Genomic DNA, 22,875 nt, shown 5'->3' on the forward strand with positions numbered 1-22,875 from the left:
CCTGCCACAATGCAGTTACATCACATTTTCAGTTTGTTCATCGCTCGTCTCACATCACCGCTATTAGCTAGCGACCAAGCTCATCAAGTCCAGTGCACTATTGATATTGGATCTGCGTAGGTTGCTGGTGAAGCGGAGTTTCAGGAGGCGAAACTAAACTAGGCGAGGGACCGGAGTCGGTTCGAGCTTTTTTCAAAGACCAGCACTTATTGACCGTGGAGGAGTTCCTTCCAAGTTACTGCAGCAGGGCCACTAGAGACCGCTGCCCCCTTAACCTGGCTTATCTGGTTGGGTACCAGGATTGTGTTGACGGGGATGCGTTGCCCATTTCCCGGGCGGTGTTGGTGGCTAAGCATCCAACTTGAACGCTTGACAGGGACGCATCATGTATTTGATTGTAGTACTTTTCTCTTTGTCTCCTTCCATCTCCGGTCTGCTGCTGGGCACACAGTAGTACCATCTCACTCGCTCCAGGATTGCATGCACCCCCGCCGGAGAATCTAGCTTCATACCCAAAACAGAGCGGACTCATTGCTCTAGATTGACTAGGATCATGTAGGAAGATGGGCAGGGGATAGTACCGTGCGATGCGGTATCCATCTATATCTCCAGTAGCCTCGGTAGAAATGGCTACGACGGACAAGTACACCTGGATAGATCTGGGATCCCACAAGCTGGCCTCTCCGCGAAACTAGCCAATAGTGATCTGTGGTCTCCCAGATGTATATGTTGGCGTATCAAAACCTGACCGTCTCCACCCGGGACTAGACGAAGGCGTCAGCTCATTTGTTGTTGGACTGCAGTCATTCTGGTGCAATGCCGTGTACCAATGCTTTGTTTAATTTTCAATAGAATATAGCGTACGTGTTTCATCATGTTGAATTTGTAGCAATGTTAAGGGGTGTGCTTCAAGTCAAAACTGACCTAGTAGCAACATTAATTCCATTACATGGACCCGACAGTTTGGGACAGGGTGTGATAGCTATACATTAGCGCGATGTGGTATTTAGCCTTGAATCCAGTGCGGTGCTTAGCATTTGGTAAATGATGTGTCTCAAGAGTGGGGTGATCCAGCTAGGTACCCCTCATTTGTTCACATGTGGGGTTACATCAACTTATAAGCCATGAGGTAGTATGATTTATTTAGACCCCTGTCTATAATTTCAAATCTTACATGGCGGTTACGGTGAAGATGGTGGTTACAGTGCGTATGGCACAGATAACAAGAAACTGGGGAAGTGTGAATGGCACGGAAGGCCAGTCGCAGGAGAGCCCAGAGGGATATACATCTATTCACTTTGGACCTTTATATTCCGACGAATTTAGAGCCTCGTCAAGTCCTGTGGCGGCCTATGTGCCTGGTATTCTGTTCTGCAGCCTTTGTAGTGGTTGGTTTCAAACCTTCTGGGATGCGTCAGCATTGTCCTCCCAGCTTATTCGAAATTATATTGAAAGCATTCTGATTCGAAGCATCCTTGTTGAAGTAGGGTAGAAATCGTCTAACGGGTTTGGGCGGTAAGAATTGACTAGGGTAGAACAGCACAGACGGCCAAGGATGTGACAATTGTGTAGATACCTTATCTGTCAGCCAGGTTTTGGGCTCCCAATTTCATTCAACCTCTGACTGCAGTAAAACCAAAAATAATGCAAAATCTTCCGCCGTGAGAAAGGAGACACATGGATGAGGAAAAATCAGTGATGCACCGTTTCATCAAGCTGAATTTGGATCATTGTCCTGATCCGAAAATTCAAAACCGTTGAATGATTATCCAGGAGTCTCCAGGTACTTGTGCTCGCAATCAATCCCAGTCCTTATATCCTTGATCCGCTACAGAATATTAGCTGGCGATCAACAAGTTTTAGAGGTTTGACTCACTATAAGGAGGGAATTTGAGAAGCTCATCCCAGTTTTCCTCTTGTAAAAGGTCGATAGCTTTTTGAATAGTACCCTTGGGGAGATAAATCTCATGACGCTCGCCAGATTTGCCAAAAAATACCAATTTGTTAGGCTGAACGCTCTTGTGACAAGAACTGAACTGCTCAGGTGCCTGGGTTGTGTCACCGTCACCCGCTATTCCAGCTAACTCGCCCTTTCCTCCATCTTTCCCCTCTGGGGCCGGCTGACTCAGTGCAATAAGCTGCTTTTTTAGAATCGCCATTGCCCTCGGCGCTATTCCTTTTGAACCTTCAATCTCATCATAGACAACGTCAAACCACAGACCATCACCCTTTGCTCGCATTTTCATTTCGGTGGCGATAGTCCTAACCAAAGTCATAACATCCCTCAAAGGGACACCGAGACTATTCTCTTCCGGAATATAAGTGTCCCAGTGTACTTTCTGGAATGTGTCCTTGCAATTTTCAGTCTCCTTAGGTAGAGTGAGGTCGAATATCAAGTGTGAAAAAGGCGGGGCATTCATTATTGCCTGTCTCCACGCCCTACTAACTGGTTGGATATCAAGGAGCTCATTACTGGAAGTAAAAAGGCAATCATTTTTGAGAATCCTGCGCGATTGCGGATTACGGCAGGCTTGAAGCATCTTAGCATTGGCTAGAGGCTGTAGCAGAACCAGCCTTGCTTTCCGCGTCTGCGATGATGATTTTGGTGGGCCCTCAGCTGTTCCGATGCTGAGGCTAGAGAGCCCTGATATAATAAAAGATTCATCAAGGGCATTAGGCTCAATCATACTTTCTGCCTCTGACATGCTGAAGATCAAAAGTAGGTGAATTTGGCATCTAGGGAAGATGTGAAACTAAGTCGAGAACAATTCATCCATAAATATCATTCTATATGATTATGATGTAATCTTTAGAGTAAGGCGCCCATGAAGTTTTATAACTATACTAATTTTATTGCTTTCCCCTGTTCAGATCAAAAAATATTATAGGTGCCTAATAGTTGCGACTATACTAATTTTATTGCTTTCCCCTGTTCAGATCAAAAAATATTATAGGTGCCTAATAGTTGCGCAATCGAACTGACCGAGTTTGCATTATTCCCTGTATTAACCGCTCACTAGATATCTGCCTCTGCCAACCAGATCGCCTTCCAGCTTGCAAGGTTGCAACTGATGCAGGGATCATTACCTGATTTCCAAAAGCCCCTTTTACCATATAAGCGAGGTCGGATGCACTTCAACCACGCAATACAGACCACTCATCCTCTGGCCTTTCGCTGTCGCTATGGCGACACGAACTGCAACAACGACGACAAGTGCTTGCGAAGATGAAGCTGCCGTCCAAATGCGTAGGTTAGGAGTGGCCAGTGCAGCTACGGGGACTGAAGGAGATACTTCAGGCTCAGGCCCCGGCTCGGATGAAGAAACTCAAGAGTATCCGACTGGGTTGAAACTTTGGCTCATCATTCTCACCATGAGTGCCTTAGTTACTCTTGGAGGGCTGGACACCAGCATCGTCGCGACCACTGTGCCCAGGTGTGTACTGGAAAATTGATGTCCTCTCTAAAGCTTGAGTTGTTGAACAGCTAATCATTCTTGCCTGGGTAGTATAACCAATCATTTCCACACCGTTGCTGATGTTGGCTGGTATTCTTCCGCATTCCGGCTCTGCTCCTGCGCATTCCAGTTCATCTTTGGCAAGCTATACAGGCTGTTCTCTATCAAAGTTATATTCTTGCTTGCGCAGGCCATATTCCTAGTAGGCTCTGTGCTCTGTTCCACAGCCATGACATCCTCTATGTTTATTATAGGGAGAGCTGTCACTGGAACAGGCTTTGCAGGAATCATTGGAGGATTATTTACTATTCTTATGTATATCTTGCCTCTCCGTCGACGCCCATTCTTCTGCGGCGTGTTAGGCATGGTTGAGAGTCTGGCTATTCTTGCTGCACCGATTATTGGTGGAGTTCAGACTGAATCACTTGGCTGGCGGTGGTATTTCTGGATCAATCTACCAATTGGATCTGTCTCACTCTTGATGACTATATTTCTGTTTTCAGATCCAAAACCCAGTGATATGAACAAATCCTTGAAACAAAAGCTGATCGAAATTGACCCAGTCAGCAGCCTGCTATTCATTCCTGCGCTGACCAGCCTTTTCATCGCCCTTTCCTGGGCCGGGACGAAATACGCCTGGGATGATGGTAAGGTTATTGGTCCTCTTATCACCTTTACTGTTCTGCTTGTTGCCTTTGCATATAATCAATACCGACAAGGTGATGCTGCTACTTTACCTCCGCGTCTCATCATGAACCGCAACGTCATTGCCGCCTCAATCTTTACGATGTGCTCTAATAGAGCTACTAATATACTTGAGTATTATTTACCAACCTACTATCAGGTTGTACGCAGTTACCCTCCCAGCACAGCAGGTTATATGATGTTGCCAGTTGTTATTGGCTCCACCATTGGAATGTTCGTCTGCGGATCTGGAACTAGCATAATTGGTTACTACACGCCATTCATGCTCTTTTCTTCCACCCTGCTGCCTGTCTTCGCGGGTCTAATAACAACCTTTGGTGTTGATACAAGCTTTACACAACTTATCCTGTACCCTGGCGCATACGGCTTCTCAAGTGGAGTAGGCTTTAATGCTCCAATTAGTGCTGTACAGACAGCACTACCCACTAGTGATGCCTCACTGGGCCTATCTATTGTGCTCTTTGCCCAGCACTTTGGTCCTTCTGTGTGTGCTGCCATAGCTCAGGTTATTTTCACAAATAAACTCTCAGCAAACCTGGCCCGGGTAGTCCCGGGGTTGGATCCCGCAACTATTGACTCCAATGGGCTGTCGGATACCGTGGGACGTGCTCCCCCAGCTCAGCGCGGACTGGTTCTTGCAGGCGTTGGTAGGAGCTTTGGTGAAACTTGGTATCTGGCAGTTGGACTGGCATGTGCGACGTTGATTGGGAGCTTGCTCATGGAGTGGCGATCCGTCAAAGCAAAGAATGCTTAAGCGATTAGAGATGGCGTCAAGACTATCGTACGGCTTGAATACAATCACCAACTTCTTGGTTTAGGGGCTCTAAATTCTCTCTATCGTATCATTCCGAGACAACGTCCGAACGATCAAGCGTCGCACGGTATTCAGCAGGTCTAAACTGAGCCTCCGAAACAAAATCGCTGGCTACACTGCGCAGGGCGGGATAGAATCCCCAGCCCAGCGCGAGGATCGACAACCCGATGCTAATAATGCGGGATGGGGCGCGAAACCCATAGGAGTGAATCCAGCCAGCGACGATTAAAGCGGCGCCGACAAGGGCGATGAGGAAATTTCTTCTTGCTGGCTGGAGACGCCACTTGAGCAAGTTTGCTTCCCTGCCACGGGAGAAGGGGGTGTTTTCGTGGGCCATTTCATGGGTGTCTTGAAGAAGGGCAGGTGATGATATCTTGGGTAGGAAGGCAACGGCACTTATCTAGGCAACAAGACAGGAATAATACTTATGGTCATTACAAGATACTAGGTACAGTAGAATGGTCAGTGCAACGAGCGAATGGCCGGTATTTCGGAAAGCCAACCAGGTCCTACTCTCGCTACTCTACGGTCTATTAGTAGAACGCCAACAAAACACCACACGGAGCATCCTGGGACTGGAGAGGCACAACCGTACCGCTGTAGTCCTTCCCTCAATACCAGCTGAACTTGAGGAGAAGACACAGCATCATCCACGGCACTTGGGGCGTTTGTTCACAGCTTCAGCATCGTCTAAGGTCTGTCGCTCTCTGTTGCCATCTTCAATTATCAGCTCGATCGATACGCATCTTCTATCAGTGACCCTGCCGTTCGTAAAGGGGTTGAAATGCCTACTCGTATGCTATTCGCTCCTGAAGAGAATATCAAGCCTGATCCCATATTCGAGTAAGAAGTCCTTGCATGGTCTTCACACCACCGTTACAATACTTCAAAGTCTCTCTGCGGCATAATTCGCGGTTTGGTTTAGGGCTGGAGTAAAGCTGTGCTTCATGACTCCTCACTTTACCATCACTTGTCCAAGATATGGGGGCATTAAGCAAAATAAAAATGAAAGGAAAAAAACATACAACAGCCGGGATTCGCTGGTGGTCACCCACCCAACTACTAACCGGCCGGCGTGTGGCTTCAACGCGGTCAAAAGGTCGGTGGCTGCAGCCATCGCGCGACGCTGCTTTTAGTCGCGCGACCTTAGGTGGCCTTGGGTGAGTGCAGAATAGACAGGGTGAGTGGTCACCTGTAAGCACCTGCAAGCACCCATGGTTGCCCAGACTTAACTAATTAAGTTCCCTTTGGCCTACACAGGTCTTTCTTTCAAAGCTTTATTAGCTATACCTTGTTTCTTGGCGGAGCACAGCTATGATGATCATTTTAGGCAGTAATTAGATGGCCCTCTGTACTAGACCTACTTGGAGAACTTTTCTACTTGATTTATTGTGACTGCTGGTGGCTTATTATTGGGCTGTTTGAGAGGTAGATAGAAGAGACCCAGGCAATAGATACTTGCGCCTTAGTAAGAAAGGGAAAGGATGCAGATGCAATTATAATTTAAAGAGGGTCTAAGAACCAAGTTGAGGCACAATTATTATAAAAATATATACTAAAGTTAGTTATGACTCATCCATCTAATAATCTTGCCATTTTAGCATTGCCTAACAGGGAAATTATATAAGTAGACATGGATAATCTATGTAAAGGTTGTGCAAAGAATAGGCAGAGGTAATATGGGCAAAGAGCTTATGATATTAGCTATTAAGGACATCTGACTCATTGCCTAGTTTATAAATATTAGTGCTACTTGTGTATCGCAGCTTGTGAGGTGGTTAACAGATGCAGAATGTGTGAATGGATAAGTAGTATGTAGTGTATAACTAGCTAGTAGAGTTCACTAAAGCAAAGGGGAATAGATAGCTTGCCAAGGTAAGAAGGAAGAATAGTAGGAAGTAGCTAAGGATATCTTAGCTAAATGTCTTAATTCCTTGATTTCTCTTGATTGCTTAATTAATTGTAAAACTAGGTGAGGAGTGACCTTGAGGACATATTTATAGGCAGTGGGTAGCTAGGTGATATCACTATGCTGTCATAGTGAGATCACTATTTGCCTCTTATTAAGGTTTAACCATACCATGGTTCTCACCAACACTATATCTATATAACTATACTTTTAGAATATACTAGAGCTATAGTATATTAAGTCTTTAGTATCTATGAAGGTCTCTTTAATTATCTTAAAGATTTAATAAAGCTCCTTAAGGGTAAGAGATAGTACTAGAAGTAATAACTCTATAAAGCCCTGCAGGCTGCATATATTAAGCTAAAGGAATACTATAAGAAGACTTATAGCTTTTATAGTCTTATTTATGCTATTAGCATAATTCTTAATCTATATTAAAAACTTTTATTCTTTTAAAGTGCTTCTTAGGATAATAATAGCTATAACTAGGTTAGAGAATATCACTATAAGCTTAGGAAGATCTTTAACTATTATAAGAAGTATCTATATACTTAAGCTCTATTATCTACCTAAGTATTACTAATTAGCCTAAATTATGCCCTTTATAAGTTAAAATAGTGTTGGGTTTCACTATATAAAGATACTATTAATAATAAACTTTCTAATTATCTTAATAAATATAAGTCACCCTTCTCTTACTATCCTTCTATTAATCTAACTATAGTAAGATTTTAGGTTGCTATCTAGATAAGGACTCCCTTAATATTCTTAACTAGTACAAGTAGAATATATCTTAATTTCTAACACTTACCTTAATTACTTAAGACTTTCTTACTATCCTAGTGACTAGTGTTAGGCTAGAGAATCTATTTAGTATAGCTTAGGATATCTGCTACTATTAATATAGCTACCTAAACCCTAATATAATATAGTCTATCATGCTCTTAATGTGCACTAATTAATTTAAAATTAATTAGGAATTCTAGATCTTGCTTAATAAGGTTAGTAAGAGAGATATTAAGAAAGAGAATAATAATTAGGATAATCTAGATATTATACCTAATATTAGTAAGGGTAAAGAAGATTAGGGTGGCTTTAATAAAGATAATAAAGATATTAAAGATAATAAGATAGATAATACTAGTACTTATATAACTCAGTAAGAGGTAGCTGGCAAAGAGGGGTCTAACAGAGATGATATTAATAATAATTATCTACCTATAACATAGACTATTATTACTTAAGCAGCATTCTAAGCCCCTACTACTCCTTAGTTATTATAACCTTACCATGCAGCTCATCCACCAGGGCATTTTAAAGACCTTAATAAGGGGTGAGGGCGAGTTATTTAATAGATTATATTAATATAATAGAGGAGTTCTACTTTATTATACAGTCTTTATAAAATCTAACCATGGTTAGAATACTTAGTTAACTTAGTCTATTTTTTAACTTATAATACCTCTGTAAATACCTTTAAATGGGTTAGGCGGTTTCACCTAACTTATAAAACTGCGAAAACTATAACTAGTAGTTTTCACTGAACCCAAAACAGTTCCACCCTATAGAAACTGAAACCGGTGCGATTCCCTAGGCTAGGAACCGAACCCAAACTGCTGCGAGTTCGGTGAGGTTCGGGTTCGATTTTTGCGGTTCGGTTATGCAACTCTAGGAAGCCCTGTTTTCCACACCCTATGGTTGTATGTGTTAGAGATGAGCAGGATGGAAAATCATATAGGATGATGAGTGGGGATAGTTTGTGTAGCACCGTAGGTCTATGCATCACTCAAATGGGAAATATGTGGTCATAGCGCTTCCAATGAGCGAGGTCAGCATCATTTCTCCTGCTAGAAAAGTTCCAGGTGCCGTTTTTCATATTCCTTGAGCTGAACATGACACCCAGAACAATCCTTGATTGAGAATGAGAATTGGAAAATAATGCTATGTCATCCGGTCACTGATTTCGTTTCTCTGAGCCGGCTGTATCGAACGACAGGTGGCCTAACACATGTGTTGAGATGCACAGGTTTTCAGTCCTTAAATGGTCCCGAACGGATAGCCGGTCCGAGCATCGCATCGGCACGCGCCAAACGACCTCGGAAACTCGTGTCCATTCGGGCGGGCCAGAAGATACTAGCAAGGCCGCCAGTACCACGCCGCCAGCGCAGAGAGTGATGGCCTTGAGACTGGAAGATATAGAACGACAATCAGCTATGTTGCGAGAGATAATCGCATTGAGGATTTGTGGATCAATCCAGTTATTTTGTTTTGTACCCATCCTGGCATCTGTCCCGTCCCTCGTCGACGCCAGCGGGGGAACTGTTCCAACAACCGTATCTCGCAAAGCTGTGTGTGATCGTCAACCGAAGGCATTTGGATATGCGGAGTAGAAGTCTGGTTTCTTGGAAAAGCGATGGATAAATGTCCGCTGGGAACGACTTTTTGCTGTTAGGATTGACCGGAATTAACCGACTTGAGCTGAAGGGGCCGAGAATGAGGTAAGACTCAAGGAAAGCCGAGGCACTGATTGGACCACAGAAAGAGGAAATTATCCTGCGGGCAGGTCACGAGACAGGCACGGTTAAATTTGGTGTGCCTCGGTGACATCATCCCGATTTTCCCCCTCCAACGATGCCCCTGACCTGAGCTTCTACCAGAGAATGATTGTGTCGACGAAGAAAATAACTTGGTGAAAAGATGAGTAGAGCATTGTGTTGTACTGCAAATGCCCACAATAATTATTTTGAGAGCTGCCACTGATCGGACGCTTCTTCGTCTGATGACAACCTAACAACTTAAGACGAGTCCATATGTCATCGAAACACGACATCCCACGCTGGAAAGCTTTAGAACCCCTCAGTGGGGCATGGCGGGGTTTGGGGGTTGCCAATTTGAGGACGATGATAGGATTCTTCATGCCGATTACTCTGGCAATGGTTTCGAATTAGGATTCCATAATGCGCAAAAAGGCCACACTTTCGCGTCTTGTCGCAGGCCAGCCATTAAGGTACCCCACCGGAGTTGCCCCCAGTTCTTAGAGGGCCAGAGCTATTTCTTATTTCTATCCTCTTCTTCCTCTCTGATTCCATCCATCTGTCTCTTCTCCCCTAGTTGCGTCTCTTTTGATACCCTTACTTCACATCGCTACACGTTCAGCCCACACTCCCATCACAATGTCTCTCGGAAAGAAGGTCACTCTCAACACCGGTGCTCAGATCCCGTATGTTTGGCTTCCGTCTCGTCCTTGGAACTGCCATAAGTCAATAACTGACCCCTGAACCAACAGTCAGCTGGGTTTCGGTACTTGGCAATCTGCCCCCGGTCAGGTCGGCGAGGCTGTCTACCACGCTCTGAAGGCTGGTTACCGTCACCTGGTACGTACACATAGCTCCTATAGTACACTATCTGAAGTATAAACCACTAATTTGATACAGGATCTCGCGACTATGTACGTTTTACATTAATCCAGAATCCATTCATACTGACAAGCTGGTCAGCTACCAGAATCAACGTGAAGTCGCGCAGGGTATCAAGAGAGCCTTCCAGGACATCCCCGGCCTCAAGCGCGAGGACCTCTTCATCGTACGTTGAGCTCAATCACCGCAATCGCCTTGACGCCATTTCTAACTATTGCAGACATCCAAGCTATGGAACAGCCAGCATCACCCCGACGTTGTCGAGAAGGCTCTCGATGACTGCCTTGCTGAGCTCGAACTCGACTATCTAGATTTGTTCCTTGTGCATTTCCCCGTTAGCTTCAAGACCGGCGACGAGTACTTCCCTCTGGTCAAGGACAGCCCTATCCCCGAGGGCGATGTGGAAATCGATGACAGCATTTCCATTGTCGACACCTGGAAGGCCATGATCAAGCTACCCAAGAGCAAGGCCCGCGCCGTCGGTGTTTCCAACCACACAGTGGAGCACGTAAGTGACCCGCACCTGAATTGAGAGACAGTAGCTCACACCCTACAAGCTCGAGGCCCTCATCAAGGCCACTGGTGTTGTTCCCGCCGCCAACCAGATCGAACGCCACCCTCGTCTGCAGAGCAACGATCTGATTGCCTACTGCAAGGAGAAGGGTATCCATGTCACTGCCTACTCGGTATGCCATCTTTTTTACCTACTGATCAATTTTCAACAGCTGGCTGATTTTTACAGGCCTTTGGTAACAACATGCTTGGTGTCCCCCTCCTGATCGCCAGCGACGAGGTCAAGGCAGTTGCCGCCGACGTCTCCAAGAGACTCGGCCAGGAAGTCTCCCCCGCTCAGGTCATCCTCGCCTGGTCCCAGGTCGGTGGCCACAGTGTCATTCCAAAATCTGTTTCGGAAGCACGAATTAGAAGCAACTTCCAGGAGATCGAGCTTACTCCCGAGGAAGTCGAGAGGGTGTCTGCTCTCGGCAAGCAGCCCCGCCGCTTCAACATCCCCTACGTTGCCAACAAGCCTCGCTGGAATATCAACATCTTTGGCGAGGAGGAGGAGAAGCCCGCTACCCACAAGGTTATTATGTAAATGTCATGCCTGATGATTGATGTATATATGTTCTTTTGGGAGGGATATAGAGCGGTAGATAAAAATGATATCCATGAGATGACTAACCCAGTAACGAACCGAAGTTCGTATTAGAACAGCACTAAGTATACTCACCAATGGAAGCTTCCCTTGCTCGTAGCTGAACAACTACAGCATCAATTCCATGAAAGAAACCCGGTGCCTACTGGGCTCGCTCAATCATTTTTTATATGTGAACATAAAAGATTACGTTTGAAAACGGGTTACAGTTCAGCAAGGCCTCGGAATAGTTCAACAAGGTCTTAACTTACCCTAGAAATCCGGAGACCTTGCTGAGCTAAAGTGACAAAGGTTCAACAAGGTCTCAGAAAGTATTCAAAACTTTGTTAAACTTTTAAGTTGTTATTTAACACCTGCTTATAATCTATAGACTAGGTGTAATATTCAAATCATCGTATAGTAGGGGTATGAAATGATTCGAATCATCAGATAGTAGGGATATCGAATTATCATATAGTAGGGATATTAAATACTACCATAATTGGATACTATAGTTTGAATATATAGTATTAGGGGTGAGTTCCCATAATTTTCTATATTTATATAAATTCTACCTATACAGAGCAATACCCAAGCATATAATAATTTAATATCCCTATTATACGATGATTTGAATATTACACCCAGTCTATAGATTATAAGCAGGTGTTAAATACGAACCCAGGCAAAGTTCAACAAGGTCTGAAAATATGCAAAGATGAAGTTCATCAAAGGTCTCAAATTCTATGTGGATCACATAGAGTTTCAGACCTTGTTAAAACGTTTTCTTGGTGATCATTTGAGACCTTGCCGACCTTTTCCGAGACCTTGCTGAACTGTGTGCCCGTTCTGAAACACGCTTAGTACCGGTCATGTTCAATTAATGATCTGCCTCACACTCTGGAGACGGGGCATGCTACATCCCTCATTTAAATGGCATTACCTCCAGAGGAGAGAGCTACGGCAGGCTCATGAACAAGTCCAACATCGCCGGATAATTCGGAGTCCCCAACCCGGTCACCGGATCCCATCCCTTCGCAGCCGAGAACCCCTGCGTGCCACAGCCCGGGTTACTCCCCTGCGTGATATCATTAAACACCTCCGGATGCGCATACAGCACAGGGTTCACAAAGCCCACGGTCGACTTGCCAACCGCAAGCCGCTCCTCGTTGATCCTGGTCAGGATGGCCGCAAACACCGGCGCCGCGGCAGAGGTGCCCCCAATCAGCGTCGGCATGCCCTTGTTGAAGATGACGACGTTGTCCCCGATGGCCGCGACGTCCGGGTACGCGCGTCCGATCCGGTTGTAAATGCCGCCGCCCTCGGCGAAGCTGCTGTTGTCCACGCCCTCGTAGAACGGGTACCCGGGATCGGCGCGCGAGAAGTAGGTCTCCACCGCTTGTTGCTGGTAGTCTGCGCGCTCGTAGATGTTGCTGAACCCGCCGCCGGACGGGAACGAGGTCACGGCGACTTCTTCATCCTTGCGGGGGTCCGCGCCGAGGGGGAGGTACGTCCCGCCTACAGCGGTGAGGTAGGGACAGGTGGCTGGGAAGTCCGGGGCGAAGACGTCACCTTCCTCCCCGAGGCACTCGCTAGGAGTGGGGTCACCATTCCTGCCTTCGACGCCGGAGTCGCCGGATGCGACGACGACGGAGACGCCCTGCAGGCCGAGTTTCATCCACTCGGCGCACTGGCGGCGCTGGTACGCGATGGGGAGGTCGGCCTCGGCGCCGCCGTAGGAGATGGAGAGCACCTTCGGGGGCTGGTAGACGCCGCACTGGAGTTGGCCTTTGTAGCCGCCGTCGGCGGGATTGGGGTACGGCGGGTCCAGAGGGGAGATCTCGTTGCAGTAGGATCCGTCAATAGCATCGAGGAATGTGTTGAGGAAGCCAGTGAAGTTATAACTCGCCTCATATTTTGGATCATCAGTCTGAAAAAGGATGGAGTTCTGCGGCCAGATGATCGGATACGAGATTTGAAAGTCCAGGTCAGATTCTGGCCCTGCGTTGGACACGCTGGTTGGGGCTTGAGCGCCGTCGACGGCCTTCAGGATGGGATGAGTGCCCTGGGGAATTTGCCTAGACGGGTCAGCGACGATAGGACACAGCAGGGGCTAACATACTGTGCAAAAGTTGAGAAGAACAGGTTGAGATCCTCTTGACTGTAAACATCCCCTAGATCCTCAAAGATGCCCAACTCATTGCCCTTGGTGGCCTTTGTGCCTTTGCTAATATTATACATAGCAGATACACACGCGGGCGTGATAGCAATATCACACAGCAATGAATTACCCAGCAGCTCGGACAACGGCAGTGTCAGCGGCTCAAGAATTGGCGGCAGCGGGCTTCCCAATGAACGCTTTTCAATGCTCCGAGCTCTCTTGACTCCTTCCACCTCTAGTAACTTGATGCCGGGTGTGATGTAGTCGATATGCCGTTGCACTGACTGGGGGACATGGTACCTGCATGATTAGCACGCGTAGCACTCGGAGAGAAGGCCAACACATACTCCCGGCAAGCAATGTGCGACTTTCCCGTGCCTTGATGTGTATATTGACGATATTCGGTACGAAGTAAGCGCTCAGCTTCCGCTACACTCAAATCCAACTGCATCCATTGCTGGTTGGTGGACTGAGAGATGCGGTTGGCGGATATGCCCTCAGACTCGAGCCATGCTCGAACATGATCGACAGTCTCCTGGCTCGGAGCAAAGAGATCGTAAACCTCTTCGACGGAGATATGTTGTCCATAGCGAGACGAGCGGGGATCGGATCTACCTATCATCAACAATGAATACACCCAAGTTCACTCAAGTCACATACACCTCCATCAGCAAGTCATGACCACGATCTAGGTTCGACTGCGCGAGACCAATCCTCATAGGCAAGATAGAGGCCTTATCCAGCCTCGTCTCCTCCGTCCAGGAGCGAGGTAGGACAGCACGACGTTCATGCACGACATATTCGTTCGGGGTGGGACTAGCGAGCACGCCAGCTGCAGCTACAGCTGCAGCTCCCAGGAGTACGTGTGAGAATCGCATTTTTCAGTGCCCAAGACCAACTTATGTGTACCCAGCAAGATAACCTGGGAACCGCTTTATATAAATCTCCCGGACCCGTCTCTCCTGATCGACAATCCCCGCATACGACTCGCATATCATGCCCATCATGGATTAGACCCGAGGTTGACTATCATGATGGAACGTTGCAGTGGAGCATAGCACTGGCACAGAGCGGAGCTGATAGAAGTGAGCACATGCTAAGATTGACGATCAGCTTCTGTTATCATGTCGATCGACATCAACCAGGGCTTGTGTCCTACCTGAATCGGACGTGTGATGCCGCGTTTCTTCAACTCGTTCATGGCGTTGTACCGCAGCGGGGAATGAAGGCTAGCTAAAGCTTATTACATCCCGTCCTTCAACTATCCGAGACAACAAGCAAGACTGTGATTGAAGATGCATGCAGTGAGTTACCACCGCTGGATCTCGTGCCTCGGGGAGACTTGCCCAAACACTCACGTGAAGAATCCACAATCACGATCTTCATATTTTCAACCAGTTAAGAGATAGGCGATCAAGCTCAACTCTCGCGCACAGACACGAGGTAGGGGTACCGTAGGACACTGGTCTGTATAAAAAGTTCTGAGTTGAATGGGATATATCATATGCGGCATTGGCCGTCTTGTAAGCATAGCCTCGGTATGCAGCGGCGGCGAAGATAAGCCATGAAGCATGATGCACAAAGCGTAAACAAGTTTTCACCGAGCAACTCAACGCTCCAATTGATGCTGTAGTTCAGGAGGTTCTAACTTCTCGGGTTGAGCTAAAGCTCAACTCCACCGCTGATCTACTCCGCATCCAGGGGCAAATAGGTAAAGATCGACTTGACAATCAGTGACGGTCGAACCATTACAAGGGCGGACGTTCTGATTTGGAGTTAGTTTTGTTGGGATGGTGTAGGATTGGTCATCGGGGTGTCTGTCGCCGCTGTGGTGAGAATTCTTGAAGAGGCTACCTTCAGCAGATGCAAATGTTGGAGCGAGTGATATGGCGCTACACATGCACCGTCGTGTGACACTCGACAAATACAATAAAAGGGGACAGGAAAGGCACAACGGATGAATTAAATGTAGAACGACTCATCAATTCATGTCACCATTAAATGTCATCTATTCGTGCTACATGAATAAACCCGACTTGGGTAGCGGCGTGATAGACAAACGACTTCAATAGTATCGTGACATGACCGGGCAGAATGCTTAGTGCTATCCCACTCTAGAACAATTGCTCGCCAGCCGTGCATTCCTCTCATGAGGGTATAGCCTCGTTCCATAGGTCTCCATGACCATCCGTCGAACCTGTCGAAACTCCTGTGTTACCCAGCCGGACAACCCGAGTCCGACAACTGAATCCATCCCCGAGACGATCCACCTTATTATGATAAGGAATGACTAATGGCGAGCCTGTGATCAAAAGAGGCAAATCATGAAAGAGCAGAGTATCTAGGGTCTGCGAGAAAATGTTGTGCGAATGGTCAACGTATGAGGACGTGAAAGCCCCGTCGAGAGGCTGATATCCATCCAGGGCCATTTCTTTTGGCGATTGATGAAGCTATGGAAGATGCATAGCCGCATAGGTCAAAGGCTGACCGAAGATAGGACCTCGCATAGTATGAGCGAGACCCCGCTCACTTGAAGGCGAGAGAGCTATTTTAGATCGGATGTGGGCATAGGATGGAGCAGCCAATCCCACTCTAAAGTTATAAAAGGACAATCAGGTCTTGTCCCAATGGAGGAGCTACCGGCCAGCGAAGCCAGAGGAATAGTTGCTCACGAACCGAGCCACTTCCACAACAACTGCACAAGCCGCTTGCGATGAACCGGCTTGGCGACGTAATCATTCATGCCCCTGGCAAGGTACGTCTCCGCGTCTCCCTTGAGCGCATTCCCGGTGAGTGCTATGATCGGCACTTCGCTGTTCACTTCACGAATCTTGGTTGTTGCTTCGAGTCCATTCATAACCGGCATGTTGATGTCCATGAGAATTGCATTGTAGGAGAGAGGTGTTTGTTTCACCAGTCGGACTGCGTCCGCGCCGTCCCAGGCCGTGTCCACACGTTCGAAACCGAGGCTTTTGAGGAGCTTCAGCATGACGATTTGGTTCACCATATTATCTTCCACCAGCAATAGGTGCCTGTGGGGAGCAATCCCCTTGACCTCTTCTATGGGTTCGTATGCATTTTCGGCGGTAGCAGGGGAGACGTCCTTACTATGCGACGGAACGTCGACACCTTGCATTCTCACATCGAGCCAAAAGCAGCTACCCTTTCCTTCTGGGTTGGGTCTATAACCAACACTGCCATCCATCAGCTCTGCTAAGCTCTTGCAGATGGACAAGCCAAGCCCTGTACCCTGGTAGCGCTTGGTGGCCGAATCCGCAAAGCGCGTGAATGGGGTAAAAAGCGTGTTGATGGCATCTTCGGGCACTCCGATGCCAGTATCAGTGACTTCTGTCGTGATTGTGTACATATTGGCATCGTGCTCGTCTACTGCGAAGCGATGGGTGACCTTGACATGGCCTTTCTCGGTAAACTTCATCGCATTTCCCACGAGGTTCTGAATCACCTGCCGATACCGAAGGGGATCACCCCGGAGCAGTTTCGGGAAGCCCGGGGGCATGGAACAAGAGATCTCCACAGCGGGGTTCAAGGCCTTGCAATTCCGTACCACTGCTCCCACGATATTCTCGACGCTCAGGACATCCGTGTTCAGAGAGAAGGTGCCGGAGGATAATTTAGAATAATCAAGGACGTCGTTGATCACTTGAAGCAAAATCGACATGGAATCCTCGATAATGGAAGTGTATTCACGTTGCTGAGCGTCGAGCTCCGTGCTGCCCAACATGGTCAATGCCAGGTGCATTCCATTCATGGGAGTCCGAATCTCATGGCTCATGTTGGCCAGGAAGTCGCTCTTCATCTTCGATGATTCCTCAAAGGCTGCGACCATCCGCGCTTCAGCCGCTTTGCGCTCGGTCAAGTCGCGCGTGACTTTGACGAAACCAACGTGCCGCCCGAATGAGAAGATGGGTGTAATCATTACGTTGGCCCAAAACCGTGAACCATCCTGACGATACCGCCAGCCTTCATCCTCGACTTTTCCGTTCCGTAGGCACAATTCGAGCTCCTTGCCAGGTTTGTCCGCCAGTCGATCCTCGGGTCCGTAAAAGACTGAGAAATGCCGACCGATGATCTCATTCGCCTTATATCCCTTGATAATCGCGGCGCCCGAATTCCATGTTGCAATGTTGCCGCGCGCGTCCAACATGAAGATAGCGTAATCTCGGACTGTGTCAACCAGAATCTTGTAAGTCTCATTGAGGTAGGCATTATGCAGCGACTCGTTATGCGTCCTCGTGACGTTGTGCGCTTCCAAGACTAGGTTCAGCAGCGTAGCTCCCTGGAAGATGGGCGTGATTTTCAGTGAAAAATAAGAGCTAATTCTGGGAAGGTGGATGGTTTCGATAACCTGGACAGCCCGAGTCGTAATCGCGACGTGCAATGCACCGTTCAAAGTCGGAATGTCTGGCGCAGGTATCGTGGTGAGTGGAAGCTCGTAGATGGAGGCACCCATCATGAAGTCTCGAGGCTTTCCGCAGAAAGTAAGGTGGCTCTCCGACACCTCCATCACGCGCAAGGACGAGTCGAGGACGAGGGTCGGTACAGGAGTGTAGCGGAAAATTCGATTCAACGAGGAAGTGTCGTTCTGTACGACCTCTGCGTGGGCGTCACGGGGAGTGTCACAGCCTGGAGTCTGAGTTGGTTTAGCTGCATCCTTATCACTGCGTTGAAGATTGAGCTGTTCTTCATCGGGAGGAGTAGCGACCGTGGAAAGCTTGTAGGGTCGCTGCTGGCCATCCCCGAGATGAAGGTGAAGGAGCTCCTTGTCGAGGGCCATTTTGGCTAGCTGAATCCCCCGCAAACTAGGCTAGCGAGGTTACAGAAGAAACGAAGCTAACAGAGAACTCGCTACTGCAGAACACGCATGAGGAGAGTGTTGTTTTTCAGTTTCCCAATTCTGTGCTGTGGCTCTCTGCCTTTTACCTCCCTCCCCTGTGGCGCAACCGAGGAGGTCCCGAAACAGGATCGAGAACCGGCCGAGCGGACGAAAGATGAGAATTGCGAGCTGGTTTTGGACCAGTCCACTCACTCGCCCAGAAGACGACAGATGATGGTCAGCAGATGGTTGTCAGTAGATGCACGTGGAATGTGGAAAAGGTATGAATGAGAAAGAGGATCCACAGTTGCAGATGATGGTTCTTCGCCGCCCCCACGTAAAACTGAAATCAAGTACGTAGTTAAGTACCTAGTAGTTAATATTCTTAACTTAGTCAGTTCTGGCACTCAAGAGGCAAATAACGACGATAATAATTGATCCATGTTTATTGTGGATTTGGATTGGTCAAGGCCATTTCCAGAGGTCCAGTTGCAGGCCTGCAGGGCCAGTAGGCCCATAAGTATAATAATATTACATTCACCAGTCGGCATAATCGTAGTAGACTACTACCACCCACGTCATCGCACCCAGCGAGCGCACTGAGAAAGAGTTCTTACCTATCTCACTCGCTTGCACCGTTTTGCCATTCTGCTGTGTAGCCACTGGCTGGAAAGAAGTTCCAGCCGGCTGCGGGGAAGGAATAGCGGTACAGGAACCTGTTTTTGTCATTCTGTGTGAATCTGGAACGGATCTACCAGAGTTAAGTTAGGGACCCACAGTACTACGATGGGAAAGAGTCTCCAAACAGAAATAGTTCTTCGCCCCCTGTACCTGTACTTCTAAGCCGAGGATTATTGTTTGTGTACCTCTGGAGAGAGGCGAATATTTCTAGATCTCTAGCACCACTCGTCCATTTTCGGTGTCCACCTGCACTTTAATGACTTTCACTGCGATCACATCCGGCTCATCTAGTCGGCTTGAAGTCCCGAAACCGGGAAAAGTACCACAAATTCTATCCATGGTAATTCGACTAAACCCAATCAAGCAGCCTAGCCGCACAGATCCCTTGCATCTGACGCGTGAGTCGTGAACTCGTTGGGTTCGACAACCGGACCCAATAATTGGTGCTTTTTCCTTCCCATTGTCCAACCATTTGTATTGGCATTTCTCAATCACTTCAAAGCAAGAGGCGATATTACCCCGGCGATCACCGGAGAGCTGACACGCGGATGCCGATAGCTCAGCCGATCCAGAGGGCTGATGACATGATGACATGCTGTGTGTGACATTCCTTTCATACTAGAGAGGTAGGGCTCGGCCGAGACATCAGGGATGATATGCACACCTGATCTCCTCGAGAGCACTCCTGGTCGCCTCGAATTTTGATGAAATATGCGGGTAGTAACTGTAAGAGACCATGTCCTTATCAGAGTAGAATATAGTCTGCGTACCTGGTTCCGCGCGCCTGGCTACTGGGTGGCTGAGTGCGCGATGGGGTGGATCCAGATTCCTGAACGGAACATGCCAAAAGCTTGGAAGCGCTGGTTCGAGACGAGGCTGATCCGAGTTGAGTAAATTTTGTCGTTTTGAGCCTGAAAACGTGTCAGGGATCTGCAATCGGGAGGACCCGCTGACGCCAAAGATTCACGAAGAATCGCATCGACAATGTAACTTAACGTGGTCAGCAGGGGTCGAATTTTGGTGAAAAGTTTAAGTTCCTTGGAAGTCTGGAAGTCTGGAAGTCTGGCAGTTCATCTCAGTAGTAATCTTAGCCGGCCCGTCATTGTCGCTGTGCTGTGTGGACACGGCAAAAGACTCTGGAATGGGAGGATGGAGGTGGTCACCAATTTAATGTGTTATCACATGGCATTTCAGGCACTTTGGTCAGCCTAAGGCACACTCCACAGGTTTACATGCATTAGGGTAGCAGCAATAGTAACTACAAGCTTATATTGCTCTTTGAATCTTCCTAGAGGAGTGCTCAAAGTTAACATAGAGATATTATAGGATAACATTTTCTCTCTCGCACTTCTCCAGCATCGTTAACAGCGCTTCCGCTATACCATACGAAAACGCATAGCCGCCTCCTCCGAATCCATAAGCTGATAAGATTGTCCGCTGGCCCAATTGCTCCGAATCCAAGCGAAATCCGCCCTTTCTTGACGGCCGAATCCCGATAATATAGCTCAATGACTCTTCAGGGGGATTCGCGGGAACAATCTCTGGGGCGAGACGATGAGCGCGCGCGATCTCGTCTCGAGCAACGTCCATATCAACGTCTGGGGACCTATATACTGTTAGCTTCGTCAGAGCTGCATGCACAGGAACGTCACTGACAGGTTGTTCGGCTGCTTGACTCCCCCCAACACTACCCCCTCGGATAAAGGACGGGGGATGACATAGGTATACTCTTGCCCATTGCGAAAGTACATTTGTCGACACTTGTCAGTACGGTAAAAGACATTCTGGCCTCGCTCGGGAAAGCACTTGTCATCCCGGACGTCGGTGAGCGTTTTGCTTCCGAGCCCGCTGGCGTTGATGAAGACACTTGACTCGGGGAACATGGTGTATAGTTCCTGGAGGGACTCGACCCGCTTTCGAATGAATTGGCCACCAAGAGCAGTTATCTGCTTTCGAAGATAGGGCATGTGATGTGTCGGATCCGTAACCAGTGTCTGGTATGACCACCCGCATTGGAAGTTAGGAGGATATTCGCCGGGTTCAAGTTCACGAAACTACCTCCGTCAGTATGCCTATATACAATGAGCGGGACCTCTCCATTACCTACATTCGAGACCACAGTCTTACCCCAGACGGAGGAGTTCTCGGATGGCGCTTCTTCGAGATATTCGCGCGCATCCACAAGGCAAACTCCCGACTCGGGGCCGTCTTGCGCCATCTTCAACAGATGCCGATGCGTAACAGCTTGAAGGTATCGATACTCGGGGCTGATACCGCCGGCAGCATGCCACGTTGCTCCAGCCCAGGCTGATGCGTAGAAAATATTTTGGTCGCCTGGCAGGAACTCGGCAACGACCACAACGTGGAAGCCATTCAAGAGGAGCTGTCTTGCTGTAGCGCACCCGATGATTCCTGCGCCTAGAATGATGATCGGACGTTGTGAGAACGGTACAGGAGACGAGTGGAGACCTTGATCGCATTCCCCCATTTTGTGCGTGAAATCTTGCTGATACTTCTGTAGAGATTTGAGACTCGATCGTTTGTCACAGAATATGGGGGATGGGACAGTTCCCAAATATCAAGAAGCTGGATGCTCAGAGGGAAAAGGATGAGGGCACAAGAAAGACACCCAACAAAGCTGCCCGAAGGGAGAAGACCTTGGTTGGTACTGACAGCACCTGGTGTATCCGAGATTGATCCTTTTAACAGAAATTATGGCCCGATCACCGTTCAGATGCATTGCAGTTCATTTCTTTTCTTTATATCCGCCGGCCACAACTCTCTTAGCAGAAATGGCTCCTGACATCTGCGTTGGAATCGGGAGAGCGCTCAGATCCGCCTGTCGGCTCTACCCGCTGGTAGAGGATGATAATTATTATCAGTACAATGGACTAGAGATAGACTAATCTGCAGCAAAAGTATTGCAAGGCACGTCAACTCACCTTAGGTTTAATGATCCGACCAATTCTGGAAGAAACTAGCGGCCCATACCGACAGGCCCGTCGATGTTTCTCCCTGAAGACTACGTCTATCTGGAGACTCTGGCTAAGAATCGGCGCCAATAGATTAAGATCTGCGAAGATTGAGATGGCTCCTTCTGACTCTGCGAGTCATGCTGCATATAATGCCGTCTTGCGGGTTGAGGAGTTTTACCGAAACTACTCCGTGTGAAAGCAAAACGGTCATCATCGTTTTGGCGACGCAGCCCAATTATTGATCTGGTTTTTCACAATAAATATATTACTGACTCTTTTCCAGACGGATCTTCTCAACAATTCGATCTGGTATCTTCTTTGACAATATACTGTATTCTTGGTCGAAAGAAAACAATGTCTCGAGTCTCTCGACGGCACTGCAATCACCTGACTTTAGTCTCTTCAATTAATACAGAATTTCACTTAGGAGGAGACAAAGATGATGATTTATCCATCAATCAGTCAATAGAATTCGAACCACCAGCACGGACTATTCATCTTAGTCTTTACTTCACTTGCTTCATTGATTGTGAATTCCATAAGGAATAACAGTATTCACCTTATGCCTTAGACTCAGATTGTTGAAGGGCGACAGCCTAACAACAACAAAAGCCGTTTGCTACACTGAACAGTGGAAATAGCCAACTCTCATCCATTTTATCCCATTCCCACACAGATACATCATCCACTGCATCATCTCTCGAGTCTAGGAAACGAGCTACTTATGGTGGCGTCAGATATCATGCAACTGGGGTTTCACCTACAACAGCCCATGCACTTTTTCTGATCG

At 47.7% G+C, this 22,875-nt stretch overlaps 8 protein-coding genes across 8 annotated transcripts; 2 read left to right on the forward strand and 6 right to left on the reverse strand.

Moving 5' to 3' along the window:
• Positions 1-1,415: 1,415 nt before the first annotated feature.
• P174DRAFT_403998 (uncharacterized protein) lies at positions 1,416-2,779 on the reverse strand. The gene is made up of 2 exons (XM_024824010.1): positions 1,877-2,779; positions 1,416-1,828 (listed from the first exon to the last, which is right to left on the reverse strand). The coding sequence occupies exons 1-2, from the start codon at positions 2,703-2,705 to the stop codon at positions 1,800-1,802; spliced, it is 858 nt and encodes a 285-aa protein (XP_024683923.1). The 5' UTR covers positions 2,706-2,779; the 3' UTR covers positions 1,416-1,799.
• A 388-nt stretch (positions 2,780-3,167) lies between these two features.
• P174DRAFT_511112 (major facilitator superfamily transporter) lies at positions 3,168-5,407 on the forward strand. Its single transcript, XM_024831754.1, has 3 exons — positions 3,168-3,247; positions 3,305-3,434; positions 3,507-5,407. Exons 1-3 carry the CDS (start codon positions 3,184-3,186, stop codon positions 4,912-4,914), a joined length of 1,602 nt encoding a protein of 533 aa, XP_024683924.1. The 5' UTR covers positions 3,168-3,183; the 3' UTR covers positions 4,915-5,407.
• P174DRAFT_419276 (uncharacterized protein) lies at positions 5,003-5,311 on the reverse strand (the record flags this gene model as incomplete). The annotated part of the gene is made up of 1 exon (XM_024824771.1): positions 5,003-5,311. One exon carries the CDS (start codon positions 5,309-5,311, stop codon positions 5,003-5,005), a length of 309 nt encoding a protein of 102 aa, XP_024683925.1.
• Positions 5,408-8,300: 2,893 nt separating the features above from the next.
• Positions 8,301-8,784, reverse strand: P174DRAFT_130782 (uncharacterized protein). The gene has a single exon (XM_024821100.1). The coding sequence runs from the start codon at positions 8,664-8,666 to the stop codon at positions 8,421-8,423; it is 246 nt and encodes an 81-aa protein (XP_024683926.1). The 5' UTR covers positions 8,667-8,784; the 3' UTR covers positions 8,301-8,420.
• Positions 8,785-10,056: 1,272 nt separating this feature from the next.
• akr1 (putative aldehyde reductase (AKR1)) lies at positions 10,057-11,395 on the forward strand (the record flags this gene model as incomplete). The annotated part of the gene is made up of 7 exons (XM_024824772.1): positions 10,057-10,103; positions 10,170-10,257; positions 10,318-10,331; positions 10,381-10,465; positions 10,520-10,807; positions 10,857-10,985; positions 11,042-11,395. The coding sequence occupies 7 exons, from the start codon at positions 10,057-10,059 to the stop codon at positions 11,393-11,395; spliced, it is 1,005 nt and encodes a 334-aa protein (XP_024683927.1).
• A 623-nt stretch (positions 11,396-12,018) lies between these two features.
• Positions 12,019-14,473, reverse strand: P174DRAFT_386709 (S53 family peptidase; the record flags this gene model as incomplete). The annotated part of the gene is made up of 4 exons (XM_024823318.1): positions 12,019-13,512; positions 13,557-13,895; positions 13,943-14,206; positions 14,256-14,473. 4 exons carry the CDS (start codon positions 14,471-14,473, stop codon positions 12,393-12,395), a joined length of 1,941 nt encoding a protein of 646 aa, XP_024683928.1. The 3' UTR covers positions 12,019-12,392.
• Positions 14,474-16,263: 1,790 nt separating this feature from the next.
• On the reverse strand, positions 16,264-18,390 carry fos-1 (sensor histidine kinase/response regulator Fos-1/TcsA; the record flags this gene model as incomplete). The annotated part of the gene is made up of 1 exon (XM_024825588.1): positions 16,264-18,390. The coding sequence occupies one exon, from the start codon at positions 18,388-18,390 to the stop codon at positions 16,264-16,266; it is 2,127 nt and encodes a 708-aa protein (XP_024683929.1).
• A 1,677-nt stretch (positions 18,391-20,067) lies between these two features.
• On the reverse strand, positions 20,068-22,096 carry P174DRAFT_130924 (FAD-dependent oxidoreductase). Its single transcript, XM_024821102.1, has 5 exons — positions 22,053-22,096; positions 21,830-21,958; positions 21,218-21,767; positions 20,767-21,164; positions 20,068-20,716 (listed from the first exon to the last, which is right to left on the reverse strand). The coding sequence occupies exons 3-5, from the start codon at positions 21,596-21,598 to the stop codon at positions 20,431-20,433; spliced, it is 1,065 nt and encodes a 354-aa protein (XP_024683930.1). The 5' UTR covers positions 21,599-21,767; positions 21,830-21,958; positions 22,053-22,096; the 3' UTR covers positions 20,068-20,430.
• Between the last annotated feature and the right edge of the window lie 779 nt (positions 22,097-22,875).

Source organism: Aspergillus novofumigatus (genome assembly GCF_002847465.1).
Source record: "Aspergillus novofumigatus IBT 16806 chromosome Unknown P174scaffold_3, whole genome shotgun sequence".
In the NCBI taxonomy this organism is placed as follows: domain Eukaryota; kingdom Fungi; phylum Ascomycota; class Eurotiomycetes; order Eurotiales; family Aspergillaceae; genus Aspergillus; species Aspergillus novofumigatus.